At 36.5% G+C, this 21,249-nt stretch overlaps 1 protein-coding gene and 2 long non-coding RNA genes across 8 annotated transcripts in view; 1 reads left to right on the top strand and 2 right to left on the bottom strand.

Moving 5' to 3' along the window:
• GRM8 (glutamate metabotropic receptor 8) overlaps window positions 1–21,249 on the top strand; it is a 332,411-nt gene that overhangs the window by 270,469 nt on the left and 40,693 nt on the right. For 4 of the 5 annotated variants that reach the window (XM_064656185.1, XM_064656186.1, XM_064656188.1 and 1 more), the window contains one exon: window positions 15,865–16,800. The exons of the other annotated variant lie outside the window; for it this stretch is intronic. In XM_064656185.1, coding sequence (XP_064512255.1) covers window positions 15,865–16,800 — 936 coding nt within the window. The remainder of the gene's footprint in view (window positions 1–15,864; window positions 16,801–21,249) is intronic. 5 annotated transcript variants of the gene reach the window in all.
• LOC135414887 (uncharacterized) lies at window positions 828–3,535 on the bottom strand. Its single transcript, XR_010430880.1, has 2 exons — window positions 2,523–3,535; window positions 828–1,113 (listed from the first exon to the last, which is right to left on the bottom strand). It is a non-coding gene; the product is annotated as an uncharacterized LOC135414887 (long non-coding RNA).
• On the bottom strand, window positions 12,942–19,399 carry LOC135414886 (uncharacterized). 2 transcript variants are annotated; one of them, XR_010430878.1, is made up of 3 exons: window positions 19,212–19,398; window positions 14,866–15,013; window positions 12,942–12,978 (listed from the first exon to the last, which is right to left on the bottom strand). It is a non-coding gene; the product is annotated as an uncharacterized LOC135414886 (long non-coding RNA). The 2 variants fall into 2 exon arrangements; XR_010430879.1 differs by lacking the exons at window positions 12,942–12,978; window positions 14,866–15,013 and adding an exon at window positions 16,417–16,669 and having other exon boundaries at window positions 19,212–19,399.

Genomic DNA, 21,249 nt, shown 5'->3' with positions numbered 1-21,249 from the left:
ACAAAGATATTTGAATCAGTTTTTGATTTCTCTTCTTTTCTAGGACTCTTGTCTTGTATCTCATCCCGAAGGAAACCATCAACACTGAAATTAGTCAATTCTTTTTGGAAGTTACAGATTCAAAATGCATTAGTTTCCTTTCTAATGGTAAAGAAAATGACTCAAAAAGCTTCTGACATTTTCTGTAACTGCACCAAATAAATTTCAAGCTTTGCTGTAGGCCACTATATTTCATTAAAGAAGCCAGAGAGCCTCTTTTTTTCCTGTGGTAACTATTATATAATTGATAGATGTTTTCAAATAGCTGAACCTAAGCCCTTTTTAACAAAAGAACATAGTACAGTGAAATACATAACAGGAGCACTTAGTGCTGTATATGATTATATCTATAAACAAAATATGACAATCATATGGCCTGCAGGGTGTTCTTCTGCCCATATATAATAGGGCAGTAGAGTTCAAACTTACACTCTATCCATGTTATCTGACTGAAAATTTTTGATGCTGGGCTAAAAATATAACTCAATGAGACAAGCAAAAATGTTTTTAGTTCTTCTCAAAATTATACTGCTGTCTTCTTTTAATCTACAGAGGACTGAAAGTAGAAGAAGCTGTTATGGTTTTTAGACTACTTAGGTTTTGCAAAGCTAGTCCTGCTCTTAGCACTGGTCAATAAGTACAGTTCAGAGTTTGTTCCATTTTATTGTCAGTATCTTAGGTCAATATGAAAAATGTAGTCATCAAGAACCAATGCTAGACTGAAGGGATAAGTCAACAGTAGGCTACAGTAGCTGCAAAATGTAGACAAGACAAAAAAGTGCAAGAAATATGGAGTAAAATTAGGATTTTATGATTTTGAAAGGTTGCAGATTGTATTCATATAAAAAGCTTTGTAATGGAGAGGAAATAGGCTGAGAAAGCATTAAAAGATTTTCAGAAGTGCCCATAGTAGAACAGATGCTATTTCAGACATGACTGAAAACAGAACTTGGATTCAGAAGCAAATGAGCTTAGAAGAACCAAAGAATGACAATATGTCTTCCTTCCAAAGTGTTTTACTTTGTTGGTCCTAATAGGCTTTCTTCTCCCCAGACAACCAACTTCGCTGATTCTCTGGAGAAAAAAAAAAAAAAGGAAGATGGATAAAAGATAGCCACTGGGAAAATATCCTGAAATTTGATAACCATTTTTTCTTCATTACAATGATACCAAATTGCCAATGAAACAGTCTCTGCTTGAGAGTTAGGATGAATAAGGATTTTTTCCCACCTCGTCAGGGTGAGTGAAAGGTTTCTCAAATGAAACATAGCGTTGCAGTTACATGCTTGGCTGTGAATTTGTCACAGAATTCTTGAGTGGATGGTAGATATTTTATAGCTTTTTATGATCATCCTTGGTAAGAAGTGGTATGATTAGAATGAATTGTCCTTTGAACAGCCATAGCCAACAGGAACATGGAGTATGCTTGTTTTTTTCAATAAACCGGAAAGGAGACCTTGTCATGCACGACAAATAAAATAAATCACTTGTGTTTTAAAATATTCTTTTCTCTTCTGCAGTAAAAACAAGTGTGCAGTGATAGAACAATAAAAAATCAGGAGCTTTTATATGCATTCCTGGAGAGTTCTGTATTCATATATGGGACTTCAGAGCAGGGTTAGCTGCTCCCCTGGTACAAGCTAATGTTAAGAGTTTTAGCATAGACAGACAGCTACTGGGCATAGCAGGTAGTTTGGATTATGCATAGCTGGCAGCAATCTACAGTGAATTGCTTTGTGAGGCACCAGTGTAAAATGTGGACTATGAGCATGTTTCTTCCCCAGTTCTTCCATCTTTCTCCTTTCTCCCCACAGAAATTTATGTACGTATTGTAATTTGAAAATTGAGCTGCCCTTTAAATCTTGAAGCAAAATATTCATGCTTAAAAGCAAAAATGGTAGATTAAATTATTACAATTATTATTCGGTTTTGTTACATAATGAAAGTCTACTATTAAAAATCATTAAATGGAAAATGAGAGGGAATCTGTGGTTATGATATGATGAAAGAGAATAACTGGGAGTTAGAAGAACATTACTATATGATTATTTTTCTATTTGCTTTGCTGTAGTTTCTCTTCATCTTCCAATAGTATTATTTTAATTTCTTTAGGATAGTCATCTAATATTTATCCAGGATTTTTCATCCTGATAAATCCCCAAACAATTTTTTTTTAATTATTTAAAGATAGGAAGTGAATTATTTTCTGCATTTTTCAAAATGATATGACTGATTTTAGTGGCGATACTGTGTTAATACATCTTAAGGCAGGGAATGATTAGAATAGCTAATCTCATTGTAACTTCGGTTTGCACGAAATAGATTTAGTGTTGAATATATCAATAGGATAGGCTGGAAATGACTGGATCAAATAGGGAGAATTGCAGTACTGTTTTTGGTAACTACAGGAATTCAAGCAAACCCCTACTTTATAGAAAGCTTAGGCATAAAGCTAGGCAATGGCTTTGGAATAGTTAACTGACCTGCATGGCCAGAGGTCATTGCAGCAAGGAACTCCCAGACTTTGTGATGTAATTCATCTGTTCTCTTCCCCAGTGCTATGAACTCGTTGGCAGAACTGTGACTTCACTCAAAAAGGTAGAGTAGCTGGAGAGAGTCCAGTTGCAAGCAATCATAAAGATCAGCCATCTAAATGTAGGCCTGTAGGAAATATTTAGGCAAACTAGGATTGTTTAGTCTGAAGAAGACTACACTGAGAGGGATTATGTCAATCTCTTTCAATACAGAAAAGATTATTCAGGAAAAGAACAAACTGTTAGGCATAGTTAATTTGGCTGTTAGGAGAAGTAGTGGATTTGAATTACAGTGAGAGAGACCTAAAGGAGACATGCTGAAAGATTCTAACCGAGCACTGGGCTGCCTTGGGAGGCTGGACAGTCTCCAGCACTATGGGCTGTTTGGAGCAGGTGAGCTGTACAGACTGAATTTGCGTAAGTAATTCAGAGACAGGGACATCTTCAGCCATCACTTCTTAAGTTTTCTGGCTTTCATTTGTTTGATGGGTTTGGTCTGTTAATAATCCCCTCAAAGGCAATGTCCTGTATGCCTTGAGCAAATGCTGGGAGGGATACAAGCAACTGGACTTCTACACTTGAAGTTTTGTGAGTAAATACAAGACTGTCTATATTTCTAGTAAGAGCTGTAGAAGAAAGCCATGTCAGATTTATCAGTTTATAAACTTGGTTACTTATTTAGGATCTTTTTTTGCTTTGGGTTGTGCAAGCTTTTCTATCAATCCTTGGAAAGTTTTTCATTCACATATAGGTCTCCAAATTGGACTTCGTTTTCCACATGCCAGGTGCTTAATATTTCGCAAGCTGATTTAAGCTCCTTTAAGTCTATGTGGAAAACAGTTTACTATTGTGGCAGTGATAAATTTCTTTTACTTAGACCTTCTTTCCCTAGCACTTCTTAGAGAAGCATTTTCCTTGTAAACAAAAGCAGAAAATTGTTCAATTTAGTCACATAGAGCTTGTTTTCTTTGCTGATTTTCTTTGGACTTCCCATTTGATTCTCCTTCAAAGTGAAACACAATGATCTAACCTTCAGAAAGTGTTCTGGCTGAAGTCTCGCTAGTGCAGAGTACAGCAGAAACATCATTTCATATATTCATGAGCGCAGAGCAGAGGGGAAAGATTATTGTATCTATCCATGTTTCTCTGGATGGCATTTACCCCTTTTGCAACAGTATGACATCGGTTCAGTATATCATAATCTACTAAAGCCCTGAGATCTCTTTTTCTGTTGAAGAGCTGCTATCTCCCTGTCCTTCCTGACCCATAATGTACTGTTAGTTGTCCCGGTTAAACTGGATGCTTCGTTTTTTCAGACTCCGTGGTATCATTTGGAATAAGTGTCCTGACCTTCAGCATAGCTTGAATCATTTCCAGTGTTACTGCCCAAATTTGATCACCATACACTCTATTTTGTCATCCAAACTGAATGAGTGGTTATTACAGGTATTAAATAATAGCAGACTAAGAATAGACCTTTCTGGGCCACACCCTGAGTCATCCCTTCCCTTCTGTCAGTAAATCAACCACAAATTTTATCTTTCCACAACTTTCTAATATAATTTACACCTAGCCTTTAGGGGCTAGATCTGTTTCAATAGATTGACTATGACTGAGAGTGTAATTTGAGGTGATGTCAAAAATCTTTCTAATGTTAAGATAAATGACACCTGGCTGCTTGCCTCTCATCCATGCTTCCTGTTACTGTCTCACTGAAGGAAAAGTGACAGCTCATTGTTGACAGATCCCTTTCGACTGTTATTTGTCTTGTTTGTTTTCTCTAAGTTTTTGAAATGTGTTTGCTTATTTCTTTCTGTATTTTTCTGGGAATTCAAGTTAAACTGAATGATCGATAATTCCCTGGATTCTTCTTTCCCCCTCTTTTCTGAGTGTAAGCACTAGGCTTCCTATTTGCAAATTCTCCATACTTCCCCATAAAGTGTCAAAAGCTTTCTATCTCAGCTCTTTATAAATTGTAGAATAAACCTCAATATGTTCAGTCCATATGAAAGCCCCTGACTTCCTTTCATTTTCAACATATTCATCTCTTTCCTTAGTAAGAAGGATTTTTGTTTCTGTTTCTGTTTTTTAACCTCCCCTGACTAAATGTGCTGTGTGGCACTTTCTCTAACTTAAACTTCTTCCTCATGCTTGTTTTTGTACCTTCCAGATCACCAAGTCTCTCCACAAAATTTTCAATTTAATTATTAACTCTTCATTCTAAGCAGCAGCACAGACTTGGCAGTGAGAGCTCTTCCCCTGCTGCTGTAAATCTCAGTATAAAACACAGTCTGTTTTCTGTCTGTTCTGAACTAGTTTTTTATATGGTTTTTTTTCCCGGCTGGAACTATGTTTAAATAGCCCGTGTGACTTTATTTTGTTTATCTAGCATTGAAAATTCAAAATTATTACCATGAAAAGATCTGATACGTGCTATTATAGTGGGAAATTGTCTCAAAGTAGTGTCAAAATGTATGTCTTGGTGTTTAGGATTTTGAAGTGCTTCAGGGTAGAATATACTGTACACATTAACAGTTTTTTTTGTCTGAGAAACAGGTTAGACAAATATGTCAGGAACGGTTCAGATATAGTTACTCTTTTCTTGAGACATAGAAATAAACTCGATCCCTACATTTCATCTGAGCTTGTCTGTACCTCTGTCATGCTCAGTGAAGGTTGCTGAGGTGAGGGCAACTTTTCTCAAAATTTAAAGTGCTTCACTTTGCAGAAACACTGTTTAGAAGCTAAGAAGCACAGGACATTCCGGCTCTGTTTTATGTTGTTCTTTGAGAGGCTTGCTGCTGCTAATGCTTGAATGGAAAGCTCAAGAAATAGATGCAAACTTACCCCACTCTTTTCTTTCAGTTCCCTTATTAAAAATATTTTTTGGTAATATTTCCTCAAAAAAACACAGTTTGGAGGTGTGCTATGGCTGCAGACTATCATGCTGATCAGTGTTGCCTTACTGGTTTTAGCATGTTCTGTTCTGTATTCTGCCAATACACTGCTCTCCTTTACCTTAGGGTTTGACTGTGAACTGTTTAGGATTGAGACCATAATTTTTTCTTGCAGATTTGTATAGTCCTTAGTGCAACTGAGGTCTTGGTCTGTGAGCAGTGTGGGAATAAAAAATATATTATCTGCGTGTTGGTACTACTTCGCAGGAAAGGCTGTGCAGTTTGGAATTTAGAAGCATTCATTTCAGAGTTTCATATACACAGTGCCTTTTGCTCAGATCAAGATATAGGAAAAAAATTAAACCATTGAAAAATAATGAGGTAGGATTAAAAGTAAAACCCATCAACATCTTTTTTTCATGCTGAACTGGGGCTTTTTATGATTGACTAATTTCTGGTTTTAAAGTAATTGAATATTAAAGACAACAAAAAGAATGACAAGTCATCTCCTTAAGAAATAATAAATATAAGTATGGGCCACGAACATGTTAGCATAACAGTACTGAAGTTGCTGGACTGACTTAAATCTGCTGAAGGTCTAGCCCAGTACATTTTTTACAGGTCATTATGAAGGAGTTTGGGGGCAACAGCTTCTTTTCTTGACAAACTTATCATTTAACCAATACAATAATTAAAAGCATGCCGTGGTGGATTTTTTTTTTCATTAAACAATGGGATTTACTAAATGATGTAGTCTTAAAAGTAAAAAAAACAAACCTGTTTCAAATTTCTTTAAAGTCAAATGGCAACTGTGCTTGACCACGTGTGTTCCTTCTGTTTACTCTGAGCTTTGCAGTAGGGGAGAATTTGAGCACCATTGGGATTGAAAAGCATCTGACAGACTGGAGGGAAGTATAGTAGCTATTGAGCATTGGGCTTGGGAAAAGCCAACTCTAACTTAGGTAACTGTAGCTAAAAGCAGTGGATTTGAGAGGGAGCATCATCAAGAAATGCAACTAAGCTATTAAACTTGTAATGGGCCTTGGGCAGAACTGAGGAGATTCTCCAGGCACAAAGAAAGTGATGTAAAGAACTCTTTGCCAGAACCAGGCTGCTTCTCTTTTCTCAAAGCACTAAATTTTTTAAGGTATGCTTGCAGGCTATTTCTGCATCATCAGCTGCAGGAAATAAAAAGTACTTCCAAGCATTATGGTTCAAATGGCCTTAGTACTAGAGACTGTCAAAACTAATCAGCTGACAAAAAGGGGTGATGGTGGAAGATTTTGTCTTAAAAAAACCATTTCTTTAAAAAATCTAAATCTGATAAGATTTTTGTGCTTTGTTTGTTTTTAATTTGAGTGGTTTTGAACATATTTAATTGTATAGGCAAAGTTATAGTACAGTGTGCTTTTGGAAGCATATAATGACTTCAATCCCTGTGTGTACATGACGAGTTTTACTTATAAGTGCTCATTAAAGTCTCTCCAAGTGCATGTCAGGGACATGCAATGTCAGTGAAGTCCTCTAGGTAAGGATACATCATAGAGATTGTCTACGTGAAAGTGGTCTGCATAAAGATTAACTTTAGAAACCTGATTTGCAGTCTGATCCATTGGTAGTAATGATGTGTTTTCAAAATATAGAAAGTAAACCACTGAAAGCTCTTTCAAAAAATCTGAATTCTGCTGATGTCGTATTGAATAGGATATTTCTGTGGTGGCGGACTTTTCTTCGTTTGGATTCTTTGATTTAACTGTGGGGTTTTTTTGTCTCATTTGTAAATAGAGAGGCTATCTCCAGAAACAGATGCTTGAAAATTAATTGTAATTCATGCTTTCCATAAAGCAAAAAAATGTTGTATAGATTGAATAGAAGTGTCTAGTAGATTGCTGTAAAATTCCATGCAGTGGAATTAGTTATACAGTGTAGTAACAGTAACTGTGCGCTTTGTGCTAGCCTACTCCCTAAGCCATATGAGAATAAAATGATGTTTCCCAGGTATTCCATTTGCATTAATGTTTGCTGTTTGGCATATTGAAGAAGCAAATACATTGCAGCTCCTCCTATTCTTGTATCAAGAGTCTGCTACGGTCAGCACTTCTGTAGCCCATCAGTACAACCCAAATCACCAGAGAAAAGTAAAAAAAAAAAACACGCTAAAATTTATCCCAAACCATATAAAGATTGGGGTTTAAAGTCTGTATAGTGCTGATAAACACTCTCTAGTTTAGATTACCACAGTGTGTTCCTCTATGTAACAATTCAGCAGTCATGAATTATATGACTTAATTAGTGGGGTAGGTTTCTTTGAAGTAAAATTACAGCATTGGTATCAGCCCACTAAATAACATACCTGCATTAATAAAGTAAGGCTAGTATTTAACATTTTCTGTTTATGAGAATAAGAATCTTTTTATTTTTTTATACTGTTGCTTTTTATTTTTATGTATTACCTCACAGCATCCTTCCCTTTAATTATTTTGCTCTAGCTGAAAATGACTTGTTAATATGTCCAGAATATTAAAAATAATCCCAGAGATTGGTGATATCGCAGTTCTGGAAACTGCAGATGACAGGAAAGATTTTGACATGCTGAGGAAGCACAGAATTATTATGTTTCTGGTATTAATTATTTGAAAAAATATTGTTTAACTTTAAAAGTAAAAGTTATTTTAGAAGTTTTCTAAAATAAACTGGTTTTGCCCTGTTGGGCAAAAAACCTTCTAGACCTGAGCGATGGACATCAGCTGTATTTCTACTTGAACTTTATAGTCACATTTAAACTTAAGCATCTCCACTCCTCCTGTCTGTATTACAGCTTCTTTCCAGTCAACCGAAAAGCTGAGATGCAAGCAGGTCAAATAACTTGCCTAAGTTCACTGAGAGAGTCAGACTGTATCAGAGCTACATAGGCTAAGTCTAAGCTTAGAGACCAAAGCTGCACCACTAATAATATCACCTTCCTTCCTTCCTGTAGTCTAGGACATTTTATATCATACTTGCATATAAATAATTATGCATACATACATGTAAATAGATATTAAAACGAAAATAACATTAAACTTAACCGTTTTTCCTTTAAGGAAGCTGTGAGATAGAGATAATAAGTGGTTTGCCTAGGAGGAACTTTGGGCAGGCACATTCACAGTTAGGAGAAATCCAGCTTCCATTTGGGTTCTGTCAACAACCTGTACTTCTGATCCTAAAGAAAATGAGAATTATTTGTCTTGTAGTATTTCAGACAGATCCTTTAATAGACATTGCGCCTGATCAAGCTTCTCAGACTCCTTTTCAAACTGATATTAGACTGCAGTAATTTTTAACCAGTACATGCTAAAACTAAAGTTATAATCCCATGTTCTTTGTAAAAGTCTTGGGATGTCTATGCCTGAAATTACAGAAAATGACATCTCAGCTGTTAGGAAAAATATCTGTATCGGGTGAACGATGTAAATAATTTCCAGCAATTATGGCAAATTTGGTAATGACAGTGATTTTATACTGGCATGACAACTTGGAGTCATTCTAAGTTTTTTTGTTTGTTTTGTTTTTGGTTTTTTGGTTTTTTGGTTTTTTTTTTTGTGTGTGTGTTTTTTTGTTGTTTTTGTTTGTTTGTTTTGGTTTTTTTTGGTTGGTTGGTTGGTTTTTTGTTTGTTTTGGTTTTATTTTATTTTATTTTATTTTTTAATTTGTTTTATTTTAATTTAAAATATAATTTTTGTCATTGACTTATTTCTTTTCTGCACATGCCCACTTAAACACTGGTAAGTATACCCAGCTTTTCTTTAGAGGGATAAATCTGTCTGGTAGACTAAATGCAATAATCATTATGTTTAGATGCATAATGAATTCATTTTAGTTGAACCAGTTTCAATTTAATTTTTTCTGATGGTTCAGATGACTTGACTGGACAAGGTGCATTAAAAACTTCAACTTTTACTGTGAGAATAAACATGCTAGACAATTAAAAAAGCTAAATATTAGATGAAATTGCCTTAATTAACTCACTTGCTATGCTCCTTTGATGAACATTTTTGTCGGAAAGTAAATACTTCCAAGAACTTGAGATAGAAATAAGAAAAACTCCTAGTGATAGCCAGAGGTGAAAGTTCAGCTCTTTGTCATTTTTATAACTAAGAATCTGAATATATATTAAAATTCATACAAATTTATATGTAAGAGTCTTGATGTTTCAAAAGTCTTGGCAGACTACAAAATGGGATGCTTGTCTGCCCTCACAACTCTTGCAAATACCACTTGCATTCCTCTGTCCAGAACTCATATAATTCCATCTGTTACAATAATATCCTTAAACACACGTTTTTCATTATTTTTAACAAATGTCTGGCTCTGAGATAAGATTTGAAAAATGAAAATTCCTGTAAGTTATAATGTAGCATAATCAGAAACATTTAAATATTACCCACCCAATGTTCTCTGAAATAAACTCTCTGAAGACTGTCCAGTTGTCTTTGTATTGTTCATCAGTTGCTGAATTAAGTTTTTCCATTGTAATGAAGAATGGAAAACAGAGTGGTTTTGTACACATTAATTGGACACATAATTCAGAAATTATATTTGACCTATTAATAGCACTTTTGATCACTCTCCTCCAGTTGCTGAGGGCATTGCTTAACGAATGAATTGCTTGATTGTTGGAAGAACACAGGTGCCAGAAATGTGAATGTGCTACTCATACTGTGCCATGTTAATCTCATATTGTTTTAGGCCACTTCTCACATCATTAATTTTTAGTGTTATTATTAAATATTAGAGGGAATTGTGTTCTTAATGTTCATGAAGGACAGAGGTGTTTACTTTGTTCTGATATGAAATGACATTTCATCTGTATTTGAAGGCTTTAGTGAACTGTGAATCTTAGTCCTGCACGTTAAAGAAAATTGCAGCTCCATCAGGCAAATATCTCATGTAGAGATGATTTTTATGTCTGTTGAAATAGCAATGAAGCCACTCTCTTTTTGTCTGATGATGCATTTCATAGAAAATTCATACATGTCCTAGAGACATGTTGTCATACTATTTCTGATGTTTTCACTCTGATAAGCATTGGAATAGTAGAAAATGGAAACAGATCTTAGGGAAATGTGAGGTACTTCATGATAGCACATCAGTCTATCAGACACTTTCTAAATTCAGAGAAGCTACTCAAAATTAATAATAATGCTTAAACTATTATGAATAATAGATACAGAGCTAGGCTATCCCAGTCCAGCTTAGATGAGTTCAGATACATTTAGTAATGAAATTTGCCTTGTCATGTATCATACTGTAGTGAACAGCAGTTAGATGACACAAAAAAATTAGGGTGACAAAATAAGTCTTCTAGAAACCATGTTTACCCAAGGCTATTTAACAATCTGAGACTTGCTCAGGTCTGAGAAATATAAAGAGTGCTGCAGACCCAATCATTAAAAGCTGAAGAAACGCAGAACTTCTTAATTCTTTTACAGTGGCAAAAAGCCCCTTCTTTTCTGTCTTTCTTCTGTCTGGCTTTGGCCTCTTGATTCCAAAAAACGCAGTCTGAAAGACTGCTCAGAGACTTTTTGTATTTTTAAGCAGCAAGGTATTTGTTTAGTCAACGTTGGGAGCAAGCCAGCTCCCTCTGGACAAACTTGCTCAACTTGAAAGTGCAAAAGCAAGCTATTTCATACACTTTAGATACATGGTTACATCATTTAACATACATATTAATAAGTAGGCTAGTCTCTGGGTGGCGGCTTTCCAGACATGCGCAGTCTTCTACTGTGGGGGTCTTCTCCTCAAGCCTTCATCCCCCTGGTGGTCGCCATGGATGTCTTCCTCAATTTGACCTCTTCAATTAGGTGACCTGAATTCTTCAAGCTTGCAAAATCCTGGCTCTGGGCCTTCTAGATCTTTCTCAAACGTCTAGTTTACCTAATTTATTACTGTGTGTGTACTACTCCTATTTTTTCTATCATAAGGCCTTTGGTCCAGTGAGCAGAACAGAACATGATATTAACCAGTGGTCCTAAAATGTTCTTCCAGCAAAACAGGTATTGGGGTTTCTTAGCAGGCCAAGATATCTCAGTTAACTCTTTTAGGCCTGGGTCCTGTTTCACTCTTTGTCAGTTTCTTTCTCCCATGAGAATCTTTGCAAATGTGTGCCTAAAGTTAAGTTCCCCTGAAGTTAACTAACTTCCCCCTGAAGTTAGTTTTTGAACTTTTAGATCACGTTGGGTCAGGTTTTCCAAAGTATTTAGATTATGAAAACTGGAGATGGAAACACAGTGGGATTTTCCAAAACACCTGAATAGATAAGGCACTTAACTCTCATTTAAATTAATTAGCTCTATTAAGTTCCCCTTCGCACTTTTGAAATTTCCACCACCATGTCTATATATAAAATTGTGATTTTCTGAAGAGGCTGAGCATCCAGCAACTCCCTTTAAAGTTTGGATATTACAAGTTTTCAGTAGTTCTGGAAATTATACAGTGTCTCTGGTTCTATGTCCCCAAACGATCCTCCTTCTCTTTCTTGTTTCTTAACAGTTTCTACTGTCATTTATTGTCTAAAGTTAATCTCAGAGAAGAATTGGGATCAATAGTACTAGTACATAAAGAGAGAAAAAGAATGACATGAGTGCATCTTCTGCACGGGTTCTAGAAGTTGGGACCCTTGATATGTACATTCAGTATCCGAAGAAACTAGTAGAACTTTAAGACCATTGTAGTTGTGTCCTGTACTGGATTTACTTGTTACTTTTATATTATGCAAAATGATAGATCACAAATACATTACAATCAAAGACTGTTGCAGTCTGTGGAGAGCTGGGAGTGCACCAGATGACCAAAAGTAGTATGACTTTTCAGTTATTAACTACTGCATATACAGAAACCCCTGACAGACCTGTTCAGGAGTAATAAAAGCACACCACACTCTGAGGTATAGTTTCCTCTGCCCTATACTCTGCCTCTACTACAGTATTGTTGAAATAGCAGTCTGAGGGTGTACACACATTAGCATTTTAGTTTCAAACAAGAGTCTGCTTTTGAAATGAATCTACTAATAATTCCCACTTAGCACACTTGCTCATAGTAGTGTGGGTCTTGGGCCTTGTGAACTGGATTGCTGTTGGCTGAAATGAAAACAGGATATGCTTTCCAGAGGGACTTTTATTCTTTGTTAATTGTTACCAGTGTTCAATTCACTGAACTACATCAAAATTAGGTCAAAACAACTTTCTTCTGCAGACTCTAATTTCAAATACAGAACAATGTTAACGCCAAGCCCTCAGTTAAGACCTTTGCTCTACTGGTTGGTTCTTACTGTGCCACGTTACTTACTAATGTAGCTACAAACCAAATTGTCAGATAGTTGTGTTAATGTGACAATCCCATCTTTCCACCCACTTCTAGAATTAAAATCCTACAATACCAGAATTTTCTCAGATATACAGGTATCTTAAAGGGATTTCCAATTTCCAAACACTGGCAAATGTTTCCTGGGAATATATCTTCTCTTTCTTCTGAAAAATAAAATGAAATAAAAAGCTCATGAGCGAGAACTAATAACATTTTTCTTAAGAGCTTCTTGAGAAATATAGGTCACCCTAAATACGTTGTTTTGCTTAGAAAAGTAATCCAGACAATACAGATTGTACAACATAGCTTTTATACCTTGTACAATCCACCTGCCCTAGCCATTCATTCTGGTTATTCTCTACATTTAGAATTTTTTATGCTTTAAGAGTCCATTCTTGTTTAAATTGTTCTATCAGTAGCCAGCTAATAGCGCTTATATTAATAATTAATTTATTAGGAAAAAAAGTTTCTTTATCCAGTGAATTTTCCAACATTCATAACTTTATATTTCCATGATGGAAATTATATGTTTTGTAGTTTATGTTTCACATGTACCAGAATTAATAACCTAATATGAGTCTTTACTAGTGAGCTTCAGAAATAGGAATTTATTAGCAGTTGTTGCCAATGGGATGGATATCCTGGGGCACTCTAAAGTTTTGCCAACAAGGAAGAGCTTTTAAGCATATTTTTAGTCAATTAAAATACTGTCAAGACAGAAGTATGCAAAATCATAAATAGCTGTAAAATAAAAGGATTTTCTTTCTTCTCTCTCCCTCTCTTTTTTTTTTTTTTAATTAAGGTAGGAACTCTGAGAGACAAAAAGGAATTCTTTGAACTGATATAAGCCATGGATTCACAGTACAGTAAATGTGACTTTAGGATGCTTAATGCCAGATAAGAAGGACTGTAGCCTCATGGTATTAAATGCTGATCTGGTACAAACTCACTTTACTACTTCAAATGTGTTTAAAAATTGGACACCTTAGCTTTATCCTGCCAGGCTTTCTGCCGGATGAGATATTGCCTGACATGCCATTCTAAGTTTATGCTGGATAAGGTGTTGTCTGCTTTCCTGGTGATTCTGTATTGTGTGTTATAATCTGGCAAATACATAATACTGTTCTTTTCTGAGTTATCCCAAACTTATCCAGAGATCTGGATTAATGAACATGCCTACTGTTGCCCCCCTTATCTTAGTATGTGACTAAATCACAAGCTTTGTATTTATTCTCCTAGCAACAGTGTGAAGGAGAATCTGTCTTTCCTATCACACTGATTTCATCACAACATGTTTTCTCTCATATCTAGTAGATGAAACAGCAGGGGTTATGCGGGCTTTGAGAATTTCAGTGATTAAAACCTGGAGATTGTAACAGGTGGACATTTTCTTAGCATGTCAAATACTCTGCTGGAGCTCTATGAAAACTGTTTCATGCAGTACTGGGTTATTCTTGTGGGTTTTAGGAAACTAATTGCTTAAATGACTTCCTTTTCCATAGTCACCATACAATGTATTTTGTGTAGTCATCACAGTCCTTGATATAAAATCTTGTTAACTTCTGTGGCTTCAGGACCAATCCACTCTCACTGAAGTCCTTGATAACTCTGAGGGTTCACAGAACTGGTTGTAGGAACATTTCTTGTCCCCTTGTTACTATGTGGTCCCTTTTTTGCCCCTTTGAGTGGAGAATAATAGTGAGGCACAGAAGAGAAAAAGAGCCTGTCTGCTTTTTGCAGCTTCATTCACCCTGCACAGTGCTGTAACTGGTCCTCTGGCTCTCTGAGGAAGGCAAGAATTGCTGGCAATGCTACATTGTGATTTCCTCTCAAATCTGTTAAACATTTCTGGAAAAATAAACTTTAAAGGCTAAAATTATCCTTTTTGATAAGCTGTCCTCATTCTGTCCTCCTCCAGAAGAAACTAAAAACATTCCTGACTGAAGTTTTGTTACTGCTGTTCCACTTATAAATAAAACTCCAAATGAAACAAAAGTGCTAAGTACTTAACAGGCAAGAACAAGGAAAGCCCTTTGTCCTTGAGAGCTCACCATCTAACAAAGCAATGAAAGGTGGGACCTGGGAGCAGCACGAAGTCATTCTGGTGCCTAAAACTGGCTCTTTACTCCATGCATTGCTCTGGTTCACTCAGTTTGACCTCTGCATAACATGTTTTTACTAAGGGTAGGCTAAGGACAGCTGGAATAAAACAAAGTGAGAATTTAAAGTAGGAAATGCTTTGAATCCATGAGTTTCATATTCAGATTTTGTTTGTAGAGCATGTAGGAAGAACAGATAAGTGGATGAAAAAAAGTATATTTTGTTCATGTGCTGCTGTGGAGAAAGCTGGGATTTATAAAACAAGAGTGCATTGTTCTGTGCTACAAAAGGATCCCCAGACTTTTTATATCAGGAGAATTAAAGTAGTAGTCATGATATCTTTTTTCCCATTATTATTCAGAAAGCAGTATATACTCATTTTAGTCTTCTAGAAATATACACAAAACACTCAAGCATTTCAAGACTTGAAAGGTGGAAAAGTAAAGGTATCCACATTTGTGGAAGAGGTGGCATCACACATCTTTTTTTCTGGCACTCTTTGTCAGCTGATGCAAGGAGATTTTAATCCATTTCTTTACCGTACCAGAAATTTCTCTGAAGCTCAGATAGCCTTATTTTGTAATTAAATGTTTGAGAACTACTGATATTTATATTTGCATGTGATTAACTTTTAAAGCACTGCGTACAGGGCTTTTTGCTTTTAAACTAGCCTGGAGTCAATAAATATCTTTACAGATGTCAATTTGGTCAGCAGTAAAGAGGTAAATAGAAACTAATGACACTCATCAAGCTTGTGGCATGAATGATTTATTGGACACAATCATTTAACACTTTTATAAAGTCAATGCAAGGGAAAGAAACAGGTTTCTTATTATGGTAAACTGTATTTGTGCTGTCAGCATGAAGTGATTTATGACAAACCTGTGGCCAGGATTAGGATATTATAAATGAAGGAAAATAGAAGTCTCATTAATTTTTTATACCCACAGGTAGAAGACATGCAGTGGGCTAACAGAGAACGTACTCATCCAGCATCTGTCTGCAGCCTGCCCTGTAAAGCTGGGGAAAGAAAGAAAACTGTGAAGGGAGTGCCCTGCTGCTGGCACTGTGAACGCTGTGAGGGGTACCATTACCAGGTGGATGAATTCAACTGTGAACTGTGCCCCATTAATAAGAGACCAAATGCCAACCGTACGGATTGCCAGCTTATCCCTATAATCAAACTGGAGTGGCATTCTCCTTGGGCCATTGTGCCCGTCTTCATAGCTATTCTTGGTATAATTGCTACCACCTTTGTGATTGTGACATTTGTCCGGTACAATGACACACCGATCGTCAGGGCCTCTGGCCGGGAGCTCAGCTATGTGCTCTTGACTGGGATTTTTCTCTGTTACTCCATTACTTTTTTAATGATTGCAGCTCCAGATACAGTGGTCTGCTCATTTCGAAGGATCTTTTTAGGACTTGGCATGTGTTTCAGCTATGCTGCCTTGCTTACCAAAACAAACAGGATTCACAGAATATTTGAACAAGGCAAAAAATCTGTCACAGCTCCCAAATTTATTAGTCCAGCTTCCCAGCTGGTGATCACTTTCAGCCTCATATCCGTGCAGCTTATTGGAGTCTTCATCTGGTTTGGTATCGATCCGCCTCATACCATCGTAGACTACGGAGAGCAGAGGACACTTGACCCAGAAAATGCCAGGGGAGTCCTCAAATGTGACATTTCAGATCTTTCTCTCATTTGTTCCCTTGGATATAGTATTCTCCTGATGGTTACATGCACTGTTTATGCTATTAAAACAAGAGGGGTTCCAGAGACCTTCAATGAAGCAAAACCCATCGGATTTACTATGTACACAACCTGCATAATTTGGTTAGCTTTTATTCCAATCTTTTTTGGTACGGCCCAGTCAGCAGAGAAGGTAAGTTATATATTTACATATCAAAACATTACTCTTTTTCTATTTTCATTTCTCAATAACTACAGCATTACAACATTTCCACTCTTACAAATTATTAATTTTGAATGATAATTGCAAACAAACTGTCAGAATTCAAAGATAATAAAATGTATGTTTCAAAAGATATGTTTCCTATATATTAACACAAGAAGCTGGACGTGATTGTAGTGTGGCTGGCATAATAATGTTGACATTTCCTCAATATATTCTTAAATGACTGTTTCTTCGAACATTTGTTATTGTCCTTCAGGGAAGCTCTGGCCTATTACATAAAGCACTATCAATCTTTGTTATTATCTACAGGTCTGGTAGAAATGGTTGCATTTCAAAAGCCTAAGAAGATCAACTTATATTTGTCAAAAATAATGAAGAAAAATGCTGGGACAGAATGAAAAGAATTAGTTTTCTTTCTGGTTGACACACAGAACTTAAAAAAAAAAATGAAAAAAGAATAGGAGGAATGAATAGTGAATGAAGTATATGTAAAGTCATATAAAGCATAATTCACTAATTATTTTCCCAGTACAAAAAGAAAACATTTTCATGATAATTTAATAGGAAATGAAATTATTCATACTTGGATGGTTAGCAGCACAAAACACATCAGACATTTAACTGTCCTTCTCTCAGTTCTAATGGGAAGGCAGAGGTAAATGTCGACTGTGAGTTTTTATCCACCTGATAGTGGCAAAAATGACAAGTTAGGTAAGAAAGGGCAATAATACTAGCATCAATCATCAAAACTGCAAATATTTGAAATAGGGAAAATCTTAAAAATAAGAAATTAAACTCATCAATCTTTTACATAAACTCTTGTTTTTCCTTCTAGAAGGTGTTTTTTACGATGTTTTCAAACATATATTTTAATTTAATTGGAAAAGTCAGCATGTGTTCACTTAAATTGTGCAAACATTTGACATGTCTCTGGTTTAGAGGGCACCCTTCCCTGCAGAATTAAAGAACAGCTCTGTATACTTTGATAAAACACTTGCTAATCCAAACAGAGGAATTGTATGGGGGATAGAGTGTGACAGAAAAAAATATTTTCATCACTAAAAATTGGAGTAAGCGGGCCTACTGAATTGGATCAGGCTTATTTTCATGGCTCTTTGGATTATGTTAGGGGAAGTAAGTACCAAGGTAATGGCTTATCATAGATAAAGTAAAAAATTCCCATTTGACATAGGAAAATATGGTTAGGTAAATTGTTTTTAACTTCTGACTATTTTGTATGTGTAGGCTTAAGTCAGAAAAACGCTTTGTTATATAAATGTGTGGTGCTTTTACCAGCTTGGTTCAGTCAGTTCTGTGGCAAGTACCTGAGCCAGAAGAATTGAGTCTTGAAATGAAAAATATTTCTTGGCTGGTAACCATGCAGTGGCTTTGCAGTGGTTTTGATTTACACCATTGGTTCACCTTGGCTTGTAGTAAAAGATGATCTGGATTTTACTTCTAAAGACAAGATTAATGAACATCTCTTTGGAATTTCTTTTATGAAACCCAAGGCTGAACACATAAATGATGCTAAATCGCACAACTTCTAATACTAAATTTCACTTGCGAGTTACCCTTTTTTTTTTTGCACGTGACTTGTTTTTCTTTAGATAATGACTTTCAGGAGGGAAAAAAATGCTAATAGAGTAGCTATGTAACTAAAATAATTCTTTTGACTGTGCTTCTTCCTTTTGCTGCAAATAAAAACATGCTTCCACATAGTCTTACAGACATCATCATAATAGTTTACACATTCCATATAATTAAATTGCTTCTCTGAATAGGACAAAATGTAGTATCTTAATGCATACTGTCTGATTAAACTCCAAGTTTCTCAATGAATGCATAACACCATAAGAAGCATCTTAAAAACAAGCTAATATATTCTATTACATTTTATTTGAATTTTGATATTTTCATCTCTTTGAAAGATGAAACAAAGGAAAAACTTAAACATACTTTTGTTAGTGCTTTAAGATCCCAGGCTCATGTTACAAGCTCATTGAAGGGTTTTTACGTAAAAAATATACAAGGCTCGAAAAATCTACCCAACAGATTTATTAAAAGGGCCTTCAGTTCTTTTTATACCTTGAGAGAACGCACGGGAGAAGATGCTACACATGTTTCTTGGGAGGTCAAATAACATACTTTTACTGGTAAACTTTATAAAATAACGTAACTTGGCCAAAGTTCAAAGCGCAGCATTCAACTAAAATAAAGCGTTTCACAAAACATTGACTTAGCACATTCTAATCCCACTCAATTTAGCAAAATTCGACCCATCCAGTTCTAAGTTACCCAAATATCAAGAAAGGAGATCAGGAGAAGAAGAAGTACAGGAAGAGAGAAAGAGAAAAAGAGAGAATTATGGCGATTACCTTGAGTCCTGTGCAATTCAAGCTTCCACGTGTTCAGATGGTAGATACCAGATCAGTAATGACTGGGTCAGAACCACCTTGTGGGGAGAGAGTGTGTGTGTGTGTGTGTGTGTGTGTGTGTGGAGGAGGAAGGGATGAGTAGAACCTCACGGAGGTGGGGTGACATCATATCCCTCATGGCAGCCCCTGGAACCCACATGGGGAAGCCCTGGAGTATCTGTCAGTCACAAATAACCCAGGAAAACTTCAACACACCACACGACCTGGAGCCCGCTCAGATTGGCAGGGACAGTGAGGACAGTGCCTCTCACCCTGGTCTGGAACCCCAGAGAGGCTGGTGAGTCAGAGGCCCTGCCTAGAGGAGTTGGCCATAGGGACCAGAGCAGACAGAACCAAAGGCATATGTTTGCCACATGTCGTGGCCCTGCCATCTGGAAGCGTGAAAGCTGATCTTCCACAAGAAGCTTCCAATGGTAGCTATATAATCTGTCTCTCCCTCTTTCTCCTTCTCTCTTCTTGCTCCCTCTGCTTCTCTTTCTTTGCTCCTTTCTTGATGCTTTGGGTGGCTTGGAGCTGGAGAGGCTGGATTTTGACTTAAGTGTTGTGGAGGAATTGGATTTTGACTTGCGTGTTGAGGACTAGTGTGTACTGGGTCAGTATTGTGGTGGAACATTTTGTCTAGCCTGTGTGGCACCCTTTGGAACTTCTGCCAAGTTCCCTTATTTTCTCCCCTAAAATATCAATAAAAATACCTCTTGGGAACAAGTCTGAGGCTTATTCTCTTGACACTATCTCAAGGTATTAAAGAACCCTCTGTATATATTTTTAAGTAAGACTCCTAGCTGAGCCCATGAGCAAGCAGCTCCGGGGCTGGAGTGTTACACGAGAGAGTAGGGACGTGAAAATGGGGAGGCTTCATGGTGTTGGTTTAATTTGCTCTGGCCCCCTGTGGCCACCCTCCCCAGCTGGGGTTCACGGTGTGCCAACCACTCTAGGGTGGGGTTAGGGGCTCCAGAGGGTGTGATGTGGGGCAGAGCTCCTGGCTGCACCAGTGATCCTCAAGAAGTCAGGAGGGAGGGACAGCACCATTCCACCTTGGCAGAACTCAATCTAACCCCCCCCACACACAGGCAGAGTTGTTTTGAGCCAGTGAATTTCTTTCAATCCATCAGAGTGCTTACTCACATTGCAGTTATTTAAGAATCCTGAAATTATTTTTTTTTTATGGCTTGAGTTTACTCAGAGAGAACAGAACGATAAAAGCTGGGGATCTTAAAGTACTGTTTTAAAGCAATGTTTCCTTTTGTGAAATGTTGCCAGTAATAAAATTTAATATGACATTAATTACCAACTACTTGTACTTCCAGTTACTAACCTTAGACATGCTTCTGTTTGAATAATAAGTAGTTAAAATTTTCAAAATGTTTTGAGGAACTCCAGTTTTCCTAAACATCAGCAGTGCTTACAACAATAGCAGAAGTCATTAAGCATTTTTTGAAAGAGAGGTTGTAGTTAATTAACTATTCGGTGAACACATATGAAATAGCAAACCTACTGAGAAGCTTTTTTTATTTTTTATTTCACTGTTCACTGTATTTCCACTGATAAAAAAAATTATGACCATTAATGCTGAAAACAGGTATCTAGAGCCAAGATTCAGAGATCATCCTGGAAAAGTTAACTTTACATTTAATGTCCTTGAGATCAATTTCCAAAAGTATAAATTTGCTAAGAGATTCTGGATAGAATCTAGAGGGGTATAAACCTGTAGACTCAGTACAAATCCATAAATTGAGTGCTAGTGTCCATCAAACTTCAAATATGTATGATAAAGGTCATTTAAATAAGCATAACAACTTATCTGCAGACAGACTAGGAATCTTGATATGTTCTTGCTGTGAAGCACAGAATGGGTAACTCCTGTCTTTCCACTGTGCTTATGAGTATCCTTGGGTCTTTAGCTTGTGAATACAGTTGAGTTAAATGCCTGAATTTGCATGCTGTGTCATATCCATAAGACAAAACATAGTAAAAGTTA

The sequence above is a fragment of the Pseudopipra pipra genome, chromosome 5, assembly GCF_036250125.1.
Source record: "Pseudopipra pipra isolate bDixPip1 chromosome 5, bDixPip1.hap1, whole genome shotgun sequence".
Taxonomy (NCBI): domain Eukaryota; kingdom Metazoa; phylum Chordata; class Aves; order Passeriformes; family Pipridae; genus Pseudopipra; species Pseudopipra pipra.
The sequence above is the reverse complement of the archived record's forward strand: the minus strand, read 5'-3'. Positions and strand labels throughout refer to the sequence as shown.